The sequence below is a fragment of the Periplaneta americana genome, chromosome 13 (genome assembly GCF_040183065.1).
Source record: "Periplaneta americana isolate PAMFEO1 chromosome 13, P.americana_PAMFEO1_priV1, whole genome shotgun sequence".
NCBI classification, from domain to species: Eukaryota; Metazoa; Arthropoda; class Insecta; order Blattodea; family Blattidae; genus Periplaneta; species Periplaneta americana.
In genome coordinates this window covers 17,132,536-17,154,493 of record NC_091129.1, presented here as the reverse complement: position 1 = coordinate 17,154,493, position 21,958 = coordinate 17,132,536, and the positions used below count along the sequence as shown (strand labels likewise).

Below are 21,958 nucleotides of genomic sequence, written 5' to 3'. Positions count from 1 at the left end.
TGTCTCACATCCATACGAAATAATAGGTCGAATAATTGTTTTCTATAATCTTACCTTGTTGTTTCTGTGAGTCATTCTGGACTTTATCCCCTGTTTGCCTGAAGAATCCTTCTATTTATTTCATCATTCTCATCATTTTTTTAATTACTTATTGAGCCCAGATATGTAAAACTTTTAACCATTTCAATATATGGTCTTCTAAATTTATTTCTTCCATATCGTCATTCCGTTTCTGTGTAGTTACTCTCATGCCTTTTGTTTTTTCTCTATTAATACACAATCCTATTTCCCTAGCATTTACTGTTAAATCCTGGTAAACATCCTTAAGTTTTTGTTCCGATCTTGCCATGATATTGACATCATCTGCATACGCTATTATTTGTGTGGATCTATACATCAACGATGAGAATGAATGAATTAGACTTACTGGCTTTTAAGGAATCCGGAAGTTCATTGCCGCCCTCACATAAGCCCGCCATTGGTCTCTATACTGAGCAAGATCAATCCAGTCTCTATCATCATATCCCACCTCCCTCAAATCCATTTTAATATTATCTTCCCATCTACGTGTCGGCCTCCCCAAAGGTCTTTTTCCTTCTGGCCACCCAACTAACACTCTATATGCATTTCAGGATTCACCCATACGTGCTAATGTCCTGCCCATCTCAAACATCTGGATTTAGTGTTCCTAATTACGTCAGGTGAAGAATACAATGCGTGCAATTCTGTGTTGTGTAATTTTCTCCATTCTCCTGTAACTTCATCCCTTTTAGCTACAAATATTTTCCTAAGCACCTTATTCTCAAACACCCTTAACCTATGTTCCTCTCTCGAAGTGAGAGTCCAAGTTTCATAACCATAAAGAACAACCGGTAATATAACTGTTTTATAAATTCTAACTTTCAGATTTTTTGACAGCAGACTGGATGATAAAAGCTTCTGAACCGAATAATAACAGGCATTTCCCATATTTATTCTGTGTTTAATTTCCTCCCGAGTATCATTTATATTTGTTACTGTTGCTCCCAGGTATTTGAATTTTTCCACCTCTTCAAAGGATAAATTTCCAATTTTTATATTTCCATTTCGTACAATATTCTCGTCATGAGAGACAATCACATACTTTGTCTTTTCGGGATTTACTTCCAAACCTATCTCTTTACTTGCTTCAAGTAAAATTCCCGTTTTTTCCCTAATCGTTTGTGGATTTTCTCCTAACATAATCACTTCATCCGCATAGACAAGCAGCTGATGTAACCCATTCAATTCCAATGAATGAATTAGACTAAGGTATTTAAAATGCTAAAATTTGCTTCTTTTTTTTTTCACAAAATTTAAAACTTCAATTTTCCATCAGTTACAGCAGGCCCTAAATATTTATTGGTACCTACATTTGTTTTGTTTGCTGAAAATGACCTGCAGCTTCCCCATAAGATGTAGCTAAGTTAATTGTGGCCAACATTATTAAGCTTAATTAAGTGCCAAAATTAAAATATTTGGGCATACATATTAGGTACTAGGCCTAGCTATGAAATATTTTAAAACTAACTAAACAAATAAGGTCAATAGCATTGCAAGTTGTTTAAGGGAAACAAACACTTAAGAGTCGATATAAAACTTAAGTCTATGGCAAAAGAGTAAATTATTTCATTTATAACACAAACCAGACTAGACATATGAAAAGAAACAAGAGATCGTCAGAAGATAGTATCAGACAATATTCTTGAAAATACACCAAACATCACATCCCTCACATTGTATTCAGAACAGAAAAAAGGAGTGGGTTCATCATGTAAGGCGTATGAAAAATAAGTTGCATGAATTGTAGGCCTAATACCAAAAGATGTTCCCAACTAGAAAAATATGCATAGAAGGCCAGTGAAAAATGACCGGGGCAGGGTATTGGAAGGCAGAAGAACAAGGGTCTAAATAATACACTTAGGCCTACCTATCAAATTAGCACATAAACAAAATTAATTAGTTGTCATTAAAGACTCTCAATTGCAAACCGAGAAAACTTTCTTTGGCGGTACACCCTAACATAACTATTTTCAAAGGGCCATAACGGTATCTAGGCCTAAATGAAAACTAACCGATGTTTAATTTTTAATAAGTTCTTAGTCTGTCTCTCTCTCGTTTAGTTCTACATTGTGCAGAGAACCTGACAGAAATATTAAGTAGGTTAATTTCTACTGGCTCATGTCACATAGGCCTACAAAACATATTACAAAAGCACACAATAAAAACATCCTTCATGAACGTTGGCTAGTAGATGTGTAAAATAAGTAACGTATTTCAGCAAATTATTACATAACTTACGTAAAATCTTAGAAATACTTAATTGTATAACAAAATAAAATAAATATAATAATTACTTACATAGGTCTCATCATGATGTTCGTAATTAAACCGTTAGCACATCAATTCGCACATTCGAATTATTCAAATCGGACGGTAACACCACAGAGAATGTACGAGTACGACGCACAACGAATACGCCCGAACATACCCCGAGTACTGTCTCATCTTTGACATTACACATTACCAACTATAAATTTCAAAATGCTGCGACAGTAATTTTTGTACAAATAAAATAGTAAACTGTCAATACAAGGTTATTTGAGAAAAATAAATTTATTTACTTTTTAAAATTTAAGTTAAAAATTAAGAATGTTTCCTCTTATCGGGGCGAGATTTTGTGAAATTCTCTGATTTTGATCTTTCCGTACGGTATTTTTTACTATCTTTGGGTGGTGCACAATTCTGATCTGTATGTGGTGGGGATAATGGCACCATGTTATTGCGTATAGTGTCGGCTGCTTGTCCACAGTAAATACAGAAATTAATAATAACATGAAGTGTATTTACTGATAATTGGTGCGAGTCGGTATTGAGTTTTAAGAATCTATTAGCCTGATATTAGTTGAAATCGTAGAAATTAAATATTTATAAAAAAAATTAAATGGCGTCTTCAGGAAAAGATGGTAAGAAACTAATACAGTGACAGATTCTTTAATATAGCCTACGTATTGTATTGGGAAGGTGATGCGACTAAATTTTTTTATATTTTTTTCACTACAGGTGACAAAACGAGAGAAGAAGAATCTGCGAGTGGCGGAAGCGTTGATGGGTCTTCAAAGTCAGGGCAGCATTCCGGTGAAGATGATGGGGCAATTAACATGATCAGAAGATACTTAGCAGAGAAACTAGGATTTTATGATGATGATGCTAAAGAAGAATCCGAAGAAAAGATTAAGGTAATACCCATGTTCCGAAAAATTTCCATTACAGCAATTAAATTAGTCCCCAAATTATACAATACAGATGTTAGGTTTAGGTTTATATCTGTATAAATGGACTCCCTGGGATCGCAACCTCCTCATTATTCATTTTATAAATGTATTTCCGCATTTTCGTACTTCACTACATTTCGGTACGTTATCGTGAGTTTCTGGAGGTCCTCCCCTTATTTAAATACAGGATGTGAATATATAATTGGTAATTATTTACTTTAGCGATACCGTACTGTGTCTTGTTCATGGAAGTAAATTGAATAAGTGATGAACGACATAATAAATAACGGAGTATGTGGATGTTGTGATCAGTAAGTGAAAATAAACAGAAACAGTTACGTTTTTAATTGTGGCGAATATTATACACAGCGAAAAAGTAAGTCGAGAAAGTGTGATTGGAAGGTTTCTGGGCCAACATAAGCTAAATTAACCTGACCTAACTCAACTTTCGGAGAGTGAGAAGTAGTTAAAGCATAGCTGGATGGAAATCACTTAGGAAGAAGTAGAGAAATAGTGAATATGAACGATATCGCTAAAGTAAATAATTACAATATAATTTAAATCATGGAAACACTCTATTATGGTGTTACTGGGGGACTGCTGAGCAATAACGAAAGTTACTACGCCTAAGTTATTCCAACCTAACCTAAATTAGGAAAATGCTATGCACACAAAAATCACGGAAATTCTCAGCTAACTGATAACCATTGCTGAACCTTTATATCAAAATAGGGTAAGCTATCGACATTCATAATGTAAAAAATGAAGAATATTAATTACTAAGACTATACTTCATCAAAAGTAGGACTGAAAATCTTTATGTGACAATATCTCCGCGTCTTCTATTGTCTTTCATATTTTCTTATTACAATTTAAAAGAATTTACAAATTATGAACTGGATTGTAATTTCATACCACCATTATCCATCAGCATTTTTTTCAGATTAGGGGCATTCCATATGAAATCAACAACCTAAAGTGCCATTTTCAACCTTGTTGTTTTAGATTTTAATCAGATTTGGTATAAGTATGGGTGATATGTGGAATTATTGTATAATATAGGTCCAGGGTGGGTTGTGTTCAATGATAATTCATTTGAATCATCATAAGGAGAAAAGTCTTAAATCCACAAACATTAAAAAATTTGCTGTCTCCGGAAAAATGATCATTCTTGATAGACACATCTTCTGCATTGTCCACACCTATGGAGTAACGGTCAGCGCGTCTGGCCGCGAAACCAGGTGGCCCGGGTTCGAATCCCGGTCGGGCAAGTTACCTGGTTGAGGTTTTTTCCAGGGTTTTCCCTAAACCCAATACGAGCAAATGCTGGGTAACTTTTGGTGCTGGACCCCGGACTCATGTCACTGGCATTATCACCTTCATTTCATTCAGACGCTAAATAACCGAGATGTTGATACAGCGTCGTAAAATAACCCTCTCTTATAAGGGAACAAAACGTATTGTGACTGTCTGAAATATATTTAAGATGATGGAAATACACAGACTATCCCAGAAAGAACGTATAACTTGAAGCAAAATCAACCCCTTGACAGAGGGTGGAGAGAGGTTAAGGCCTTTACAGACAGTCGGCATTTAATGGCAGCAGGGATTTCAGTCTTATATACCCACCGCCTTTACCCCCAAGGAAATGCCTCTGGTACTCATTTCTATAGGAATTAGAGATGGGTAAAAAAAAGCTGGAACAGTTTATTTGAAACTGTTTCACAATTGAAACTGTTTCGATACGAAACAGTTTCGTGATATAACCTGTTCCAACTGTTCCAGAATGTTACACTAGTCCAGTGATCACTTCAACGTTCCACATGGTTCCAAGAGAGAAACAGTTCAATTTCTAAACAGTTTTCCTCTTCTTTGTTGTCTGCAAAGGCCATGTGTATCGCTATCATTAACCTCCAATCAAAAGTCGATACCTATAATATTATGTCACAGTCTAATAGATACAGTCACGCAACTCATACGTATAAAATATGCCAACATTTGACAGCTGGCGCGACAGTAGCCCTCTAGCGGCAGGCAAGTTAAAAGTGTGCACACGACTTATGATAACACATCAGAAAACAGGTTTTGCGTAGTTTATTTTATATTTTTATGCTATACAATAAGTGTATATGGTTCTTATTAATTCTACTTTAGAATCCTGGAAGAATTTCACACGCAGCTAATCTACAAGTTTCAGAAGCTGGGAATAAAAGTAATTCTTTCTGCTCCTTACAACTGAATCATGGCTCTGATCACGTATCATGGTTTGAAATAATATAATTGTTCGTGCGTGGTCGGTTAATTCAGTCATTCCTAAATATATTTATGAATCATTGGAACTTTGTATTTCCTGTGAGAAGAGTAAAAATTAGTAGCTTCAGAATTGTAGGGCATATCTCGTAGGGTACATCGCGTGGTGAACTCCTCTCCCTATTTCCTGAGAAATTAACGATTTTGCATACCGCAAATTGGGGTAAACTTGAAAATAAAGAAAAGGGGAGGATTTAAACATTAATATGAAGTTCATTTTTTCCATTTCTTAAGAAACTGTATTTCCTTTATTATTTTGAGTCACAAATAGCGCTGATGTTATGGTTTAAATTTTTATGGCAAGTTTGCCGCATTTTACATTACATTTCCAGTTTTCACACATAATGCCTAAGTTTAACTTATCCTACCTATATAATACGTAATTTACATGCACTTACTGTTAATATGACGTAGGTGAGAACAAATAAATGAACACACAATTTTGTTAAAAAAATTGTAACTTCAATTAACTCAGAAAATGTAGGCCTAATTTTATTTTCAGAGCAGAAGTGATGTAAGTCAAAAATGGGTAATTAGGGGTTAAAGTAAACATTCTGTAAAATACAGCGCAAAGTGGCAGTTAATATTGAATGTATTTAAACTATTAATAGTCGGTGAATAGAACGAAGGATATATTAATTGCTACTTTGCGCTGTATTTTACAGAATTCTTACTTTAAACCTCATTACCTGCTTTTGACTTACACCACTTCTGCACTGAACGGCTCAAATAATCACTGGGAATGTAAAATCAACACCAATAACAGTCATGCAAATTATTACAGAAAAGATTGCTTTTTATATTAAATTTAAAAAGGCTCTTTTATTTCTTGAGAACTTAATACGTCTGCCACATGAATCTACACTAACACATCAGAAATTTATCGACACAGTTGGATTTATTCAAGAAGTGAGTAATTTGCAAAAGGATTACTATACTCCATGAATTCTTGCAAAATTAATACCATGATACCTACTTGAATGCTATATAACATTCAACTTTTTAAAAATATAAAGAAAAAAACACGAATACAAAAATTATGGAATTACTTGCATTAAAAACTGTAGATATATTATCCAAAATCGGAATGGTTACACATTTACACATATGATCTCTGCAAAAAAAATAATATACTGTAACAGGTATTTACTTTGTTTTTATTTAAACTGTTCTTCCTGACATACAAATAGGTAACCGATAACTGATAAATGTTTTATAGAACACAATACGTAGGGTATCTACAACGTGGATTATTGGTTATGACCATAGACAAATAAATGACTGAGTTATGATTTTCTCTTAGTCTTTAGGGAATCTGAAGAACGACAAATTCGGAGATTTAAACTTGTTGTTACTGCAATTTTCGTCATTGCACACATTGCCTTTATTCCGACGCATGATTAAAACGTTATTATAACATCTCGCATCCCTTTAAAGCACGTGCTGGCTGTATCAACCCTATGACCAGTGCCTTGCCTGCCGCTTGGGCGCTAGTGTCGCGAATGTTGGCAAAAAAAAGTTGAAGTTGCGCGACTGTATGTATAAGACTGTGATTATGTTCCACACTGGCCTTCGTGCAACAGTAGCCTATGTAGGATCGCGCAATTTAATTGTACGAATCAAATTCCCTAATAAATGTGTCCATTGATGGAGAATATGTTCATGGTGCCCTAACATAATATTAATTATTAATATACCGCGAAAAATATCATCGGCTGATGTCATCGTTATTAAACTCTCCTAGGGCTATATGTGTTATTTGTACTAAAATCGATATATTTTGAATTGTAGTTATTTACTGTACCCTTAACAGTAACCTACGAAAAATGACTTTCGTTGTCATACTACACTGAACAGCTGATTTAAAGACGATTCAAGGCCTTTGAAACATGTTCCCAAAGCAGATGAGAAGTTGAAACAGTTGGAAAACTTGGCACTCACGTTGTAAACATATTCTTATGAAACTGTTTTTTTTAACTGTTATTTTGGAACAGCTTCGTTCATGAAACAGTTACAGTCGAAACTGTTTCTTAAAAAGAACAGTTTGGTAGACTCCAGGGCCATAGTGCGGCTGGAAGAATTAGATGAATGAAAAAATCGATGATCCCATCGGGAATCGAACCTGGACCTTCCGGCTCGCAGCATTACACTTTAACTGCAGTGCTACCATGCGTCCCACCCAGAAGGATTGTACAATATTTAAAATGAACCTTCATGTAAATGCAAGAGATAAATCTAGACCATCTTGTGGCTTCATGTGCTATTCTTGGCGTGTTGCATCACCATACTGATATTGAACCTCACAGAGTCAAGTCCATGTTACGTTTCATTCTGCAGTTGATATGAAAATGATTATAAAGATTGTTGCATTCCAAAGTAAAATTATTGCCCGCCTACATAATGAAGAAAAAAGTGCTTGAGGTGCTTATGAAGGTTTTTCAATCTAAGTATATACCATAATTTATTTATTTTTCCTGTAAATAACAATTACAAATCTCAAGACAAATTGGCACGAAATATTGAGAACAGAATTTATTTCGTTGAGATAAAAATTCATCCCCTGGCTTATCTGGATGTTGAAGTTGTTGTAGTTCTTGAAGGACTTCGTACCAGTTCAGCAGAAAGAGGGTCCCGTAGAGGGACATGTAGTCTAGTTCAAGTAGACGGTGACATCATGCTCCTGAATTTAACGCGCCTCTTTAGTGTGGGACAGTGTCTGTGTTAATGAGAGCGACAAACCAAGAAATGGATTCGGAATATCTCAAAATCTGTGCTTCAGTGGCTGGTCATGATAATATCTTTGAAAAATATTGGAGTGCAAGAGGTCAAATGACTTTATTGTCAAACGCCTGGCATTAGAAAACAACAACAACATCTCACTCTGCTTGGCTTCTTCCTGAGGTGTTAAGTGAAGGCCTTATTCTATGAAAGTAGATTTCATACAAACATAAAACAGTTGCGAGGTCCAGACAATTTCACCCCAGCAAATCACTTAGTAACCCCGTCCATATTCAACCAGAATAATATTTCCTATTTGCATATGCCATTCTACGATCAGTTCCTAATAAATTAGGGGGAGTAATTGCCACTTTCAAGACCTTAATTAATACTACTCAGGTTAAAAATAATTTATATCTAAAATAATAGGGTGTCTAATCCTAGTTTAAAACGAAAGATTTTATAGGCTCAAACACAATAAAGTCATAATGAATATTAAGATTTCACCCAAAAACAATAAAATAACCTCAACAAAACTTTTAACTACTTTAACCAAAAAGATTCACTTATATTCATTGTAGAACCGCGGATGCTGGCACAAATTTTACCAATAATAAATCAAAATTACCAAATCAAACTCTCTTAAATTTACAAAACTTATTACTGCGAATGAATAACAAATTAAATAATCATTTAAACAAAAATAACTAAACCACGCAAAAACTTACATATAAAATATTTTATGCTCGACCATGCCGAAATGTAGTAATTATACACCTGGTAGCAGCCCTTTAATGGACCTTATTAAAGTACACCTGTTCATTAAAGTTCAGGTGTTCCACCAATCAGAAAATACCATTGTAGCAATATGAAAGCGCAAGTATCGATTATTCTCGGATATGCAATCGAAAGACAACTAGTTCTGTTACTATAATAATTAGCGTTAATTGTAAATAATATTCAAATAAATTCAATTTGTCATCTCGTTTTTCAATGTCTAATTCAATTTCAAGGTTATATCAAGATTAATGTTTATTTTACTCTCTAGATTATATCAAGGTCAGTGTCGACATTTGTTTCTCGGAAAAAATCAATACTTTCGCGTCTGCGCACATCTCACAATTTACGAGGTATTGCACAAGGTCAGTTCCGCTCCTCAGTCAGATAAGAATAACATGAATACTTATGAATAATTTCAAGTTAGAAATATGGTCGAGCATAAAAAGTCGTATGAAACTTGACTATAATGGTAATTAAGATGCTCGTATGAAAATTATGAAACTTGCTTGAGCTCGTTTCATAAACATACTCGCGTCTTAATTACTACCATTATAGGCTCGTTGCATAATGTACTATTAAAAGCAAATAAATAAGCAAGAATAAAACCCATTGAATAAATTACAAAACAAAAATTGGACTTAAATAAAAAAACTAAAGATAATGTACAATAAAAAAAAAAGTAAAAGCCTAATTTCTCCATACATTTTAACCAACTCACAATTTATTTTCATCACAACTCTATTCATCAACTCAACTCTTAAAATAAACATTTAAAATCACGGAGCAAAAAAAAAAAAAAAAAAAAAAAAAAACTGAAAATTTGACTGCCAGTGTATAATAAAATTATCTCTTCCCTTTAATAGTAACAGTATAACTACAGATCTCTTTCTTTTTTTTTTCAATTATTAAAATGAGATCTGTAGTTATACTGTTACTATTATTTGTATATAAGGATATAATATCACTAACAATAATAGTTGCTTACCATCAATTATTTTTTTGTAATTGAATTTTTGCTGTATCTCATATATCATTGCGTCAGGTACAGTGTACCATTCTTTGTGCAGAAGATTAGAAAAATTCTTAAGCAGCTGAAGGAGGTCAGTTCGGACATACTTTCTAAATTAGAAGACAAGTCAGTTTATTTACTTTGTTGTGAAACTTGCAAATCTAATGTAGCAATTCAAATAGTTAGTAGACACAGTTTATTAACACACACTTAACTGTAGTGCCCAGTCATTCTAGATGATCTACAGTATGTGGAATCCGCAAGAATGCTTCCAGGTTATAATGTCCATAACAAAATGTCCACAAGTACAAAAGGTCCATAAACTAAATAGTCCAACATTTAAAGTCCTACATACAATTTGTCCATGGAGTAAAAAAGCCAAACATCTATGTGGTCCACCATATTATAAAGCCCATCATACGAGAAGGTCCTTCATAAGAAATCAATTTCAGCTTTTGACAGTGCATGGAGTCATTTGAGGTTTTGTATTTCCTGCAAATAAGACTGAAAATATTTACCGCACTATATGTAATGAGATAAAAAATTATTCAGCACATTTAAATCTCACTTGCAATCCTACCTATACAATGTGTGATTTTGAAATTGCCAATATGAATGCTTGTCGACTGGCATTCCATTAGGCAGTAGCGAGTGGGTGTCTTTTCCACTTCAGTCAAGCAATATGGAGAAATGTAGTCAACTGGGGTCTGAGGGCACAATATTTGGGTATTGAGAACCCTGAAGTAAGAAACCAAATACAGGAAATTATGGGATTGCCGTTTATTCCGCTAAATGACTTGCAATTTGTTTGGGATTTATTAAATGAAACATGAAATCGCAGGTTCGATTCCCGCTCGAGGTTGTGAAATTTTTCTTTCATACCATGGCATGATTGTGACTATAATAGTATTTAATTCATTAATATGTCACATCAACGGACGTATATACGTCATCCAAACATCGTAAGATGAAGATTACATTTGTAAAGTTTCTTTCCACCCATAAGCAGTGCTGACTAAGATCAGACGCTATGGACAGTACTCTATAACAGAGTCGCCAGTATGAAAGGATAATTCCGAGCCTTTGGCGTGAGACGAACTCGATAGCTCAGTGGTAGAGCGCCTGATCGGAAAACAGGAAGTCGCAGGTTCGATTCCCGCTCGAGGTTGTGAAATTTTTCTTTCATACCATGGCATGATTGTGACTATAATAGTATTTAATTCATTAATATGTCACATCAACGGACGTATATACGTCATCCAAACATCGTAAGATGAAGATTACATTTGTAAAGTTTCTTTCCACCCATAAGCAGTGCTGACTAAGATCAGACACTATGGACAGTACTCTATAACAGAGTCGCCAGTATGAAAGGATAATTCCGAGCCTTTGGCGTGAGACGAACTCGATAGCTCAGTGGTAGAGCGCCTGATCGGAAAACAGGAAGTCGCAGGTTCGATTCCCGCTCGAGGTTGTGAAATTTTTCTTTCATACCATGGCATGATTGTGACTATAATAGTATTTAATTCATTAATATGTCACATCAACGGACGTATATACGTCATCCAAACATCGTAAGATGAAGATTATAAATGAAAGATTTGTGGACTTAGCATATTACATTGAAATTGCATATATTACTGATCATCCGGCAAGAGGGCAAAGGAGAGCAGTTCCCCATAGATTTTCTCTTGAGACATGGAACGTCTGTGAATTAGTAATTAATGGCGGACAGCACACGAATAATGTGGTTGAAGGATTCCACTCTCAATTCCAACGACTTGTTGTGGCACATCACGTGAACATTTCGCGATTCATTAGCAGACAGAATCAGAAGCAGAACATTTAGTAACCCAGATCCTTAGTGGGCATACACAAATATTAAGCGGCCAGTAAATAAACGGTAGCTTATCAGTAATCAAACGAGAATTTTCAACATTGTCGGTAATTACCAAGATTACAAAGATAGGAATGAAATTTTTCGATATCTTAGAGCAATATCATACCATTTGAAATTATATAGTGACCCTCAAAATGAACAATAGATGTATCTTTTGTATTACGTAACATAATTGAAATGACAATAAAATTTTCGGCACATTCCTTGCACTTTTCCTTGTCGGACATTTTGGCGAAATGGACGAATTTATTTGTGGACATTTTAAAACATAGGACATTTTTAAGAAGAGGACTTGCTGACAGTGGACGTTTTCAGGTAAGGACATTTTTATGGCATGGACGAATTTTCTATGTGGACATTTCTAAACATTGGACATTTTCATAGAGAGGATCTATTGCAAAGTGGACCACATCTCACTTAACCGTAAGAATGTATGCTCAGTATAATGTATTGATAACACACTACAAAGACACCTCAACACACAAAAAACACAAACAAATAAATACGACCACACAGGTGTATACAAACTCACATGTAATAGTTGTGATAAGTTCTACATAGGACAGACAGGCAGATCATTCCAAACACGCTACAAAGAACACATTAAAGCAATAACCAGAGGACACAATACATCTACATATGCCGATCACATAACCAATTCTAACCATACATACAATAACATAAATGCGGACATGGAAATCCTACACATACAACCCAAGAACCAAAAACTCAACACACTAGAACAATACGAAATATACAAACACACTAAAACACACCCCCATCAAATTCTCAACACACAGATCAATTTCAGTACACACACACTATTTGACTCCACTCTTCAACACCTTTCAACAATCAAACACACGCACATAACAGGCAGAGAAGTTCGAGATGACGCCGAGATCTAGTAGACTCTGAGGATGGTGCGTGAAGCACTGAAACAGCTGTAAGCCGGACAAATCTTACATAATTAACACGAGTAAGTCCGCTAGTTAATCAATTAATCAGGTATAATGTAATTAATAATTTAATTATCGGTTAACTGAAGTTTGGTTAAAAGGGGTTTTACTGTATCAATAAGTTTGGGCACTAATTCTGATATTCCACGCAGATCCTGCATGGTGATCGCTTACATGTACCTGCAATAACAGAGAACATGTTAGAAAATGCGATGATGAATTTATCCTTGGTCCTATCTTATGATGATTCACTTTGACATAAACTTAGAGAAAAACTATCAAGGGGGCGACGAGTGAAATTTTGGTCATTTTCAGACAATCACATTTGAAGGGTACAATGGAATAACGATCAAGGTCCTTTTTAGAAAGTTTCGAGAAAAACGAATTTTAAAGTTTAAGCACTTAATACTTTGTTATGTGTGTATTTAATAGAAATTGACGTAGTGGAATGTCAAGAACGATGATTTCTTATTACTAGCTAGACCCCATGACAGTACTTCTTTTCCACTATAAGATAGCATTATTAACTCAAATTCGATTTTTTATGGACCTTGATCGTTTTTACCATGTACCCTTCATTTTTGTTTTCTTGTAAAAAATGAATTGGCAATATGTTGAGCAAGTTTCAATGCTTTGATGCGCTCGAAAGCATAAACATTACGCAATATATAAATGGCTGCACCCATGAACTTCAATTCCATGCAAATTTTACAAGCTGTTTTCTCACACTTTTTTTTTTAGCACATTTTGTCACGTTCGAAGTGTAAAGGCTCTTACAATTTTGATGCTAGGAATATGAAATTTTTACTGCATGTTCTATAAAGTATGGTTAAAAAATTAGAATATCAGATTTTTGTTATGTTAATTAATTTTAATTATAAAACAATTTGTATAATAATGAATGAATGAATGAAGCCACTGTGTCCCATGAAGGGCTAGGACCTCCTACGGGAGGGGAAGCTTGGTAGTATAATAATAGGTACTAGAAAATTAAAAAAAAAAATACTTTTGACAAAATAATATTTTTTGTCTATTCTAAGGATATATTTCTAAAATGTGGATACACAGTACTTTTCTAGATACATCAAAGATACTGTAAATTTTTTTCTAGATCATATTCTTAAAATTTGTAAGAGGAGATAGATTTCGAAAATATGCCTCATTTGTTTAGAAGAAGGGCATAATTCAGAAAATATGTGGGTGACATGCATGAAAATTTATAGCATATATATATATATCATCATCATCATCATCATCATCCTATCAAGTTCTAGTCCCAAAAGAACTGTTACGGCCTGAAAAAGTGATTTTCTTGCCATCTTTTCATAGGTCGACCAAGTGACCGTTTCCATTTGGACGATACTTCATTATTGCCTTAGGGATCCTGGATGAAACCATTCTTGAGTCGTGTTCCTTCCAGTTTAACTGATAGCTGGAGATATAGTCCAGTATTGATGACACATTAAGTTCTTGAAGGATATCTTCATTTTTCTTTCGATCCCATTTAGTGTAGCCAGCTGTTCGGCGCATGAATCTCATCTCGCAAGCTGTTAGTCTGCTTTCATCTTTTGTCCTTATAGTCCACGCTTCACTCCCATAACATAAGACTGGTCGAGCTATTATTTGTTAAAGACGAGTACGAGTTGATTTTTGTACTAATGAAAGTTTTAAAACTCTATTAATAATGCCCGTTGATTTGTTGAATTTTACAATTTTCTCTGATAAATCCAAATTTTCAACAAAAGAAAGTTTATATCCTAAATAATTAAACTCATTAACTCTTTCCAAAATTGTGTTATTTAAACAAATTTTGCTTGGTATTGGGCATTTACCACAAAAGGCCACTATTTTTATTTTGTTAATGGATATTTCCATTGAATATTTTTGAGCTATTAAATTTAAATCATGTACTGACCATTGCAAATCATCTTCAGATGTTGCTAGTAAAACAAGATCATCTGCAAACGTTATTACATCTAATTTTAAATTTCTGTTAATAGTGATATATCCGTGTTTTGTTTCTCTAAAATCTTTGACAATGGCATTCATATAAACGTTAAAAAGCAAAGGAGAGAGGCCACAACCTTGTCTGACTCCTGAGTTTATTTCCGCCCAATGAGTAATTTTTTCTTTTATTTTTACTGCAATAAGGTTTGATTTATAAAGGTTATAAATATTATATATAGGCCTATGATCTGCTTTGGGATCTGATCCTTTGTGAAAATTTTTGAATAAAATAACTTCTGTTTACTTTATCAAATATTTATTTATTTTTTATTTATTTATTTATTTATTTAATAATAACAAATACATAAAAATGTTACATTAAAATACCCCGAAAGAGCAAAGCTCGTGTTCGGGGACAGTTCCGTTACATAGATATACATAATTTATATACAAAATACTTAAGAAAAAAGGTCACATAAAGACAATAATAAATTTAGTAAATAATAATACTAGTAATAACTGAGTGAAAAAAGAGACGATGTTGAGATTGGTGGATTAATATTAAATTATTATTAGTACTGTAGTATAATTAGTACAGGTCATGTTGATATAGTAACCAAGACAAGATAGAAAAAATATACTTAGAATAGATATAACCTTGTTTTACAATACATGGTACATAATATAAATACAGGGAAGTCTGTCATATAAATTTTTTAATTCTGGATCTGAAAATTTCATTGCTTAAAGTAGTCAATTCTGGATGAAATTTTATTATCTAATTATATAGACGTGGACCATAATTTGTACTGTGTAGTAAAGCAGCATATGTGAAACATTTAGGTTCAACTAATTTAAGAATTTCATTTCGTCTTGTATTATGATCATGTGGCTGAGCTACAAATTTCATTCTATTTTTATGATAGAATTTCATGCTTTTATAAAATCAATAAATGCCAAATGTGTTTCTATATTAAATTCTCGATGCTTCTCAATCAAAATTTGCATTGTAAAATATTCATCGCAGCATGATCTGTCCCTCTGGAAGCCATTTTGTTCTTCCCAGAAATTGAATCTGACCAGGAGCAACTTGCCCATAAGAGCTGCGGAGCTGCAGCACTCCCTGCTTTGTCAAGAAAATAAAAATAATTTTAATTTTAATTTGTAGAATAATTTTTTATGGCTTTTCTTAAGTAAATTGCTTTATATTTCATCTGGCCGGGAATATGTACTATTATCTGATGCATAATATTTTTGCGCATCGACTGTACTGGAATTGACACTGCATTCAAAGTCGTCCTGGGATCTGCAGGGTGGGACAGCTCATAGAGAATGTGTCTTGCTTGGTCAGGGGGTAGAGAGGTGAAAGGAAGCAGAGGGAAACTGCCGCTGTTTAAAACCCATATTTCACTGCAGTGGCTTGCAGAGCCAGGCTACAAGGGAGATCTTTCCTCCCCTCCCACACAGTTATTGTAATGCTGCGTCAAATGGATTCACTATTCCCTTGAAACTTAATGACAAAATTTTTATTTTCTCTTCACATACTTATTGTTGTAGAATCTTATCGAGTTAATATAACAAAATTAATATCCTCTTTTGCCTTATTTACGTATATATCCAGCCTCCTTAACTCAAATGTTTGCGCGAGTAGAATCCTTTTGATATAGCACGTAAAATACGAAAGAGACCTCTTTCCAGTTTTAGAAAATTGTTGACCATCAGTATATCCGAGTGTTGCTTTGGTGTGATATCTTAGTACCGTAACTTAACCAGTGCAAATGTGCAAGCATGAGTGTGTGTGAATTACAGAATATTAATTTTTCTCAACTTTCCCTTGTGGAGAAGATTGAAGTGAAATTTGTATATACCAAAATCTACTGCAGCGCCCCCAATCCACAAGTTCACGAGCCGCCACTGAATCTGACCATTATTTATTATCCATTTTTAATCTTGCGTAGACCACTTTTAACACTTGATTATAATTAATTGATGAACTAGTGGACTTACTCGTGTTAAATATGAAATATTTGTCCGGCTGCCCCGTATTTTTGAAACACTAAGTTAAGTCCACTAGTTCAGCAATTAATTATTTATTATTTACCCAGTAAAATTGAAACCACGTTGGTATATATCTGTGTGTGTGAATAGATATATAAAATGTGGAATATGTGTGCCAAAAATGAACTAGCTCAAAAAACTACAGAAGTTAGAAATTTAACTCATCTCCTTCTTACTTCATTACAATTGCGTTTGCACAAGGCCTCGTCACAATGCAAACTTAAATGTAAACATAACATGCTGAAGAATAAACTAAACTTACTGTGAGTTCATTCAATCTTCTACCCAGCAGTGTTGTGTATACATCTGTAATCATCTGACAGCAATGAAACATAGTGTAAAAAATAGTCTGCGTGTCTCTGCATTATGTCATCCTTAAAAATTTCAAACTGAACCACAAATATCCACGTGATTGCTGTTTTTTTTTTAAGCTCTTCTAGATGTAAAAGTGAAAGTAAAAAAAAATAATGAAGTTAAAAGGCACAAAAGCAATCTTGCCTATTTGCGTTTAGTTAGTTCTTTTTTTTTTTTTTCAAAAGCAATACAGATGCACTTGGTCTCACTTTTTAACATAGTCTTCATCACAGATACTAGTACTATTGTTCATTCAAAATTACTAAAATCCTCAGTATCATCAGAAGTAGTTAATACCTTCCTTGTATTGGTCACATTATTCCTTGGTTACTCCCCTCCCTATTTTAACAAGTAGATGACGCAATCATATCAATGACGTGATCATTCTTGTTAATTCATTTGTGAAACGATTGTTGTGTGTCCTAGATAACTACTACACTCATAATCAATAGAAAATTCTCGAGATACTCAGAAAATCTCACAAAAAAAATCCGTCAACATGTACTAAATAGCTGCCTTACTGCCATAAAATGGCATTAAATTTCATGTATTGATCTCACAGAATTCACATAAAGTAAAAATTCTTGTACACCCCACATATTAATGTTGTTTATAATTTAGTTTGGAGTTTTCTGTTGCAGTTTTTGAAGAATGTCTAGGCCTAAGTCACAAATGGTAATTTATTAATACTGTATTTTGTGCAATAGCCGTTTATATGCTTATCAAGTACAGTATAGTTATTAAATACTATAGTGCATTTAAAAGATCAATGTTTCTGGCAATATTTGCCATCTTCCAGAGCCTTCTTCAGTTACAAGCCAGAGCATGGGTAGATTTGGCAACTGTGAGTGGAAGCGGACGGAGGCGAAATAAAGGCATGACGTTTGACGTTTTAGTGCTTTGATTTCGTTGTCACATGTACATTTTTGACATTAATTGATACAAAACTAAGTGCATATGATCAAGATTCAGTGTATTGATGTACGTAATTTATTACGGAATCCGAAATGGTATTTTATTTGAGTTTCAGAATACCGCTTATAACTTTAAAAAAAAATTAAAAGCATACGTGTTTTTTATTGATGGTACAAGACAAAAAAAATCAATACTTAAAGAAATGTTAAGTACCAAAAATAATAAAATAACAACGTACTTTCGCAATACCCTATTCAAATCAATTAATCATTATGTGGCTAGAAAATTGACAGTGTTTTGCCGCTTTATGTTGTTTCACCTCTGACGTGAAAGGTCTAGGATATCATATACATTTTAATTTCATGTGATTATCTGTCGTGTTTTTCTAAAAATATTTCAGATGCCCAGGAAGCCAGTTTTAGTTTGAACCTGGCCAATTACCATAACAATACCGTTATCCTAAATTATTTGTTATAAACTTTTTAAAATACGGAATAATTTTAAATAAACATAACTACAGAAAACAAGCTAAGAATGTAAACTGTTCAAATAAAATGAAAATGTAAACAGAGGAAACTATTGACACATTATAATAAAATATGAGGATGTAAATAAATACAGTTAGGCCAAATATAAAGATCTATGAAAAAATGAAGAAACATACCTTCAACATAATACCCTAGATCGTTAATTTATATGATCTAGGATAATACGTAACAAAACACATCATTATTTATTAAGTATGTGCCAATTAGCGTAAACTCAGTGAACTTTAAATCCTGTAAATACGAAGTGAAAAGAAACATGTTTATAACTAATTTTTGCGAAAAAAAATAATATTAATAAATCGCTATACTGGAGAATTAGCACGGTCACTTTGAACCGTGCCGTTACGTTTAGCACCAAATTTAAGTAAATACACAATGTCACCAACATAAGAACGTGACGTTGGTGTGTGGCGTAGTTGGCGGGAGAAATTTTTTCTCTCTCTGTCTACCTCCTTCGTTCTGAACATTATTGAGAGATAGCACCACTGTTAGCGACAATGTGTATTTGCGTAAATATTGCGAGTAAATTATGACGAGTGCCTTAGATGAGAGGCTCGGGACAGAAACAGTTTTGCTGTAGCGCATGCGCGGACCTCTCATGCAGTGGGAGCGTGATCCTTACTTGAATTTATTTTTGCGTGTACTTGCAGATTAAATGATTGAGATCCCTTCTTGCTCCGGTTACAGGCCTTGCATTTACGAAGGTTATGTTATGTTAGGTTAGCTTAGCTTAGCTTAGGTTAGGTTAAATTAGCTTTGGTTAGGTTAGATTAGTTTTGGTTAGGTTAGCTTAGCTTTGGTTAGGTTAGGTTAGCTTTGGTTAGGTTAGCTTAGGTTAGGTTAAATTAGCTTTGGTTAGGTTAGATTAGTTTTGGTTAGGTTAGCTTAGCTTTGGTTAGGTTAGGTTAGGTTAGCTTTGGTTAGGTTAGGTTAGCTTTGGTTAGGTTAGGTTAGCTTTGGTTAGGTTAGGTTAGCTTTGGTTAGGTTAGCTTGATTTGGTTCGTCCATGTAGTAGTTAAAATTATATAATATGACAGTTTTTGATTCGTAATATTGTTAAAAAATAATAGGCCTATAATGAAAGCGGTGAATAATTTCATGGTCCTTAAATTTTTTTTTCGTAAAAGGCTAGGTATTTTTCTATAGGCCAGAAATAAAACAGCAACGCCGTCATAATTACGTACTTTACGCTTTGGCGAACATTAACCGGAAATTTACTTTCCGTCATTTTAATTGTATTCCATGAAACACATCTTTTTTGCTGTTAATTTCCTTGTGATAACCTAGTTTATTATCTTATTACATCTTCATTTTCATTTAATGCATTCAAAAAACCGCCGTTGTACTACATAAAACCTTGAACTTGACTAATGGAGTGAATTATTTAAGAATATAGTCGCGAATTTGACTACCACCATTTCGATTATATTTTGTTTGATACGGCTCGGTACGGCCCGGTGACTAGTGGCCAGCGAGTAGAGTCGACTATCGATATTGGTCTGCCGTGCGTATTATCCAGTTGTTCCATTCCGAATCTTCAACAAAAGTGTAACATTTATGGGCTCACAAAACAGCTGTTTACAATGAACTTGAAAATCAACAGCGTAACTTTATTGATATAGCAAGCGAGACCCAACAATTTGGCTAGAATTCTGATGCACCACAAACCACAACCACTATAAAAATGTAGTTTATACAATATTTAATATTTAGAAGAATTGTCAATCACTTTGTCATTAATAATAACCGCAAAAATTGCTAACGACTGTAGCCATATTTTCATTTATTGTCTTGTTTTTATCGCCAACACGCACTTAGTTTATAATACATCAACAATTAACGTTTGGTACGACTGCGAACATAATTCCATCGACACACACTTATATTGTAACATTAATTTACATTGAAAATCGGCATTAGCACAAACACGTGTTCTGGGAAGTAGGCCTCCGGCTGACAGTTAATTACAGTGTTGCCGACGTATGGCTCCGGCTTGTAACTTAAGAAGGCTCTGCATCTTCAGATCTACAACAATAACACATAAATGTGAACAATGTAATTCATAGTTGGTTAGGAGTAGGGGCCTACGTTTGATGCAATGTTACATGACATGGGAGTTTTTTTATTTGTATATTTTTCTGTAAAATGTTTGAAGTGGAGATTGTTTACTTTAGACAACGGATGTCAGCAGCCACCATCATCTCGCACAAATCCAGGAAAAATTTTGATTGCTTATTCGAAAGGAATTCGTCTAGTATTTTGTTATTGGATACCAATTTGAGCTGTTCTGTATGTTTTCTTGTGGTACAAAGTCTCTGTATATGATATCACTTGTCACCTCGCATGTTTGTATTACATAATTTATATATAATGTTCCCGTCATTCACTTCAAAATACTCACCAAATTCCGCTGCAAAAATATGCGCCTGAGAACCTTTAACTTTCAGCATTATTATTCAGAAGGTACACTCTTTATGCATGCTACATTAGTGACTGGAGAACGGAGTATTCAGCAGGTACACTTTTTATGCATGCTAGAGTACTGACTATGGGAAATGCGTGTTATTATTCGGTTGAGAAGCTCTTATCATCCAGTATGCTGTCCAAAAATCTGAAAGTTAGAATTTATAGAACAGTTATATTACTGGTTGTTCTGTATGGTTGTGAAACTTGGACTCTCACTCTGAGAGAGGAACATAGGTTAAGGGTGTTTGAGAATAAGGTGCTTAGGAAAATATTTGGGGCTAAGCGGGATGAAGTTACAGGAGAATGGAGAAAGTTACACAACACAGAACTGCACGCATTGTATTCTTCACCTGACATAATTAGGAACATTAAATCCAGACGTTTGAGATGGGCAGGGCATGTAGCACGTATGGGCGAATCCAGAAATGCATATAGTGTGTTAGTTGGGAGACCGGAGGGAAAAAGACCTTTGGGGAGGCCGAGACGTAGATGGGAGGATAATATTAAAATGGATTTGAGGGAGGTGGGGTATGATGATAGAGACTGGATTAATCTTGCACAGGATAGGGACCGATGGCGGGCTTATGTGAGGGCAGCAATGAACCTTCTGGTTCCTTAAAAGCCATTTGTAAGTAAGTAAGTAAGTAAGTAAGAGTATTGACTGGTGAATGGATAGTGAACTTGAAACCACCGTAATGCTC

At 34.3% G+C, this 21,958-nt stretch overlaps 2 protein-coding genes across 2 annotated transcripts in view; one reads left to right on the top strand and one right to left on the bottom strand.

Annotated features, from left to right (window-relative positions):
• LOC138711768 (kinesin-like protein KIF23) overlaps nucleotides 1-2,534 on the bottom strand; it is a 79,652-nt gene extending 77,118 nt beyond the window's left edge. The window contains exon 1 of the mRNA XM_069842960.1: nucleotides 2,380-2,534. Within this exon, the coding sequence (XP_069699061.1) occupies nucleotides 2,380-2,393 (14 nt within the window). The 5' untranslated portion in view covers nucleotides 2,394-2,534. The remainder of the gene's footprint in view (nucleotides 1-2,379) is intronic.
• A 225-nt stretch (nucleotides 2,535-2,759) lies between these two features.
• Nucleotides 2,760-21,958, top strand: part of Sirt2 (Sirtuin 2) — a 39,605-nt gene continuing 20,406 nt past the window's right edge. Inside the window, exons 1-2 of the mRNA XM_069842962.1 lie at nucleotides 2,760-2,984; nucleotides 3,082-3,257. Coding sequence (XP_069699063.1) covers nucleotides 2,963-2,984; nucleotides 3,082-3,257 — 198 coding nt within the window. The 5' untranslated portion in view covers nucleotides 2,760-2,962. The remainder of the gene's footprint in view (nucleotides 2,985-3,081; nucleotides 3,258-21,958) is intronic.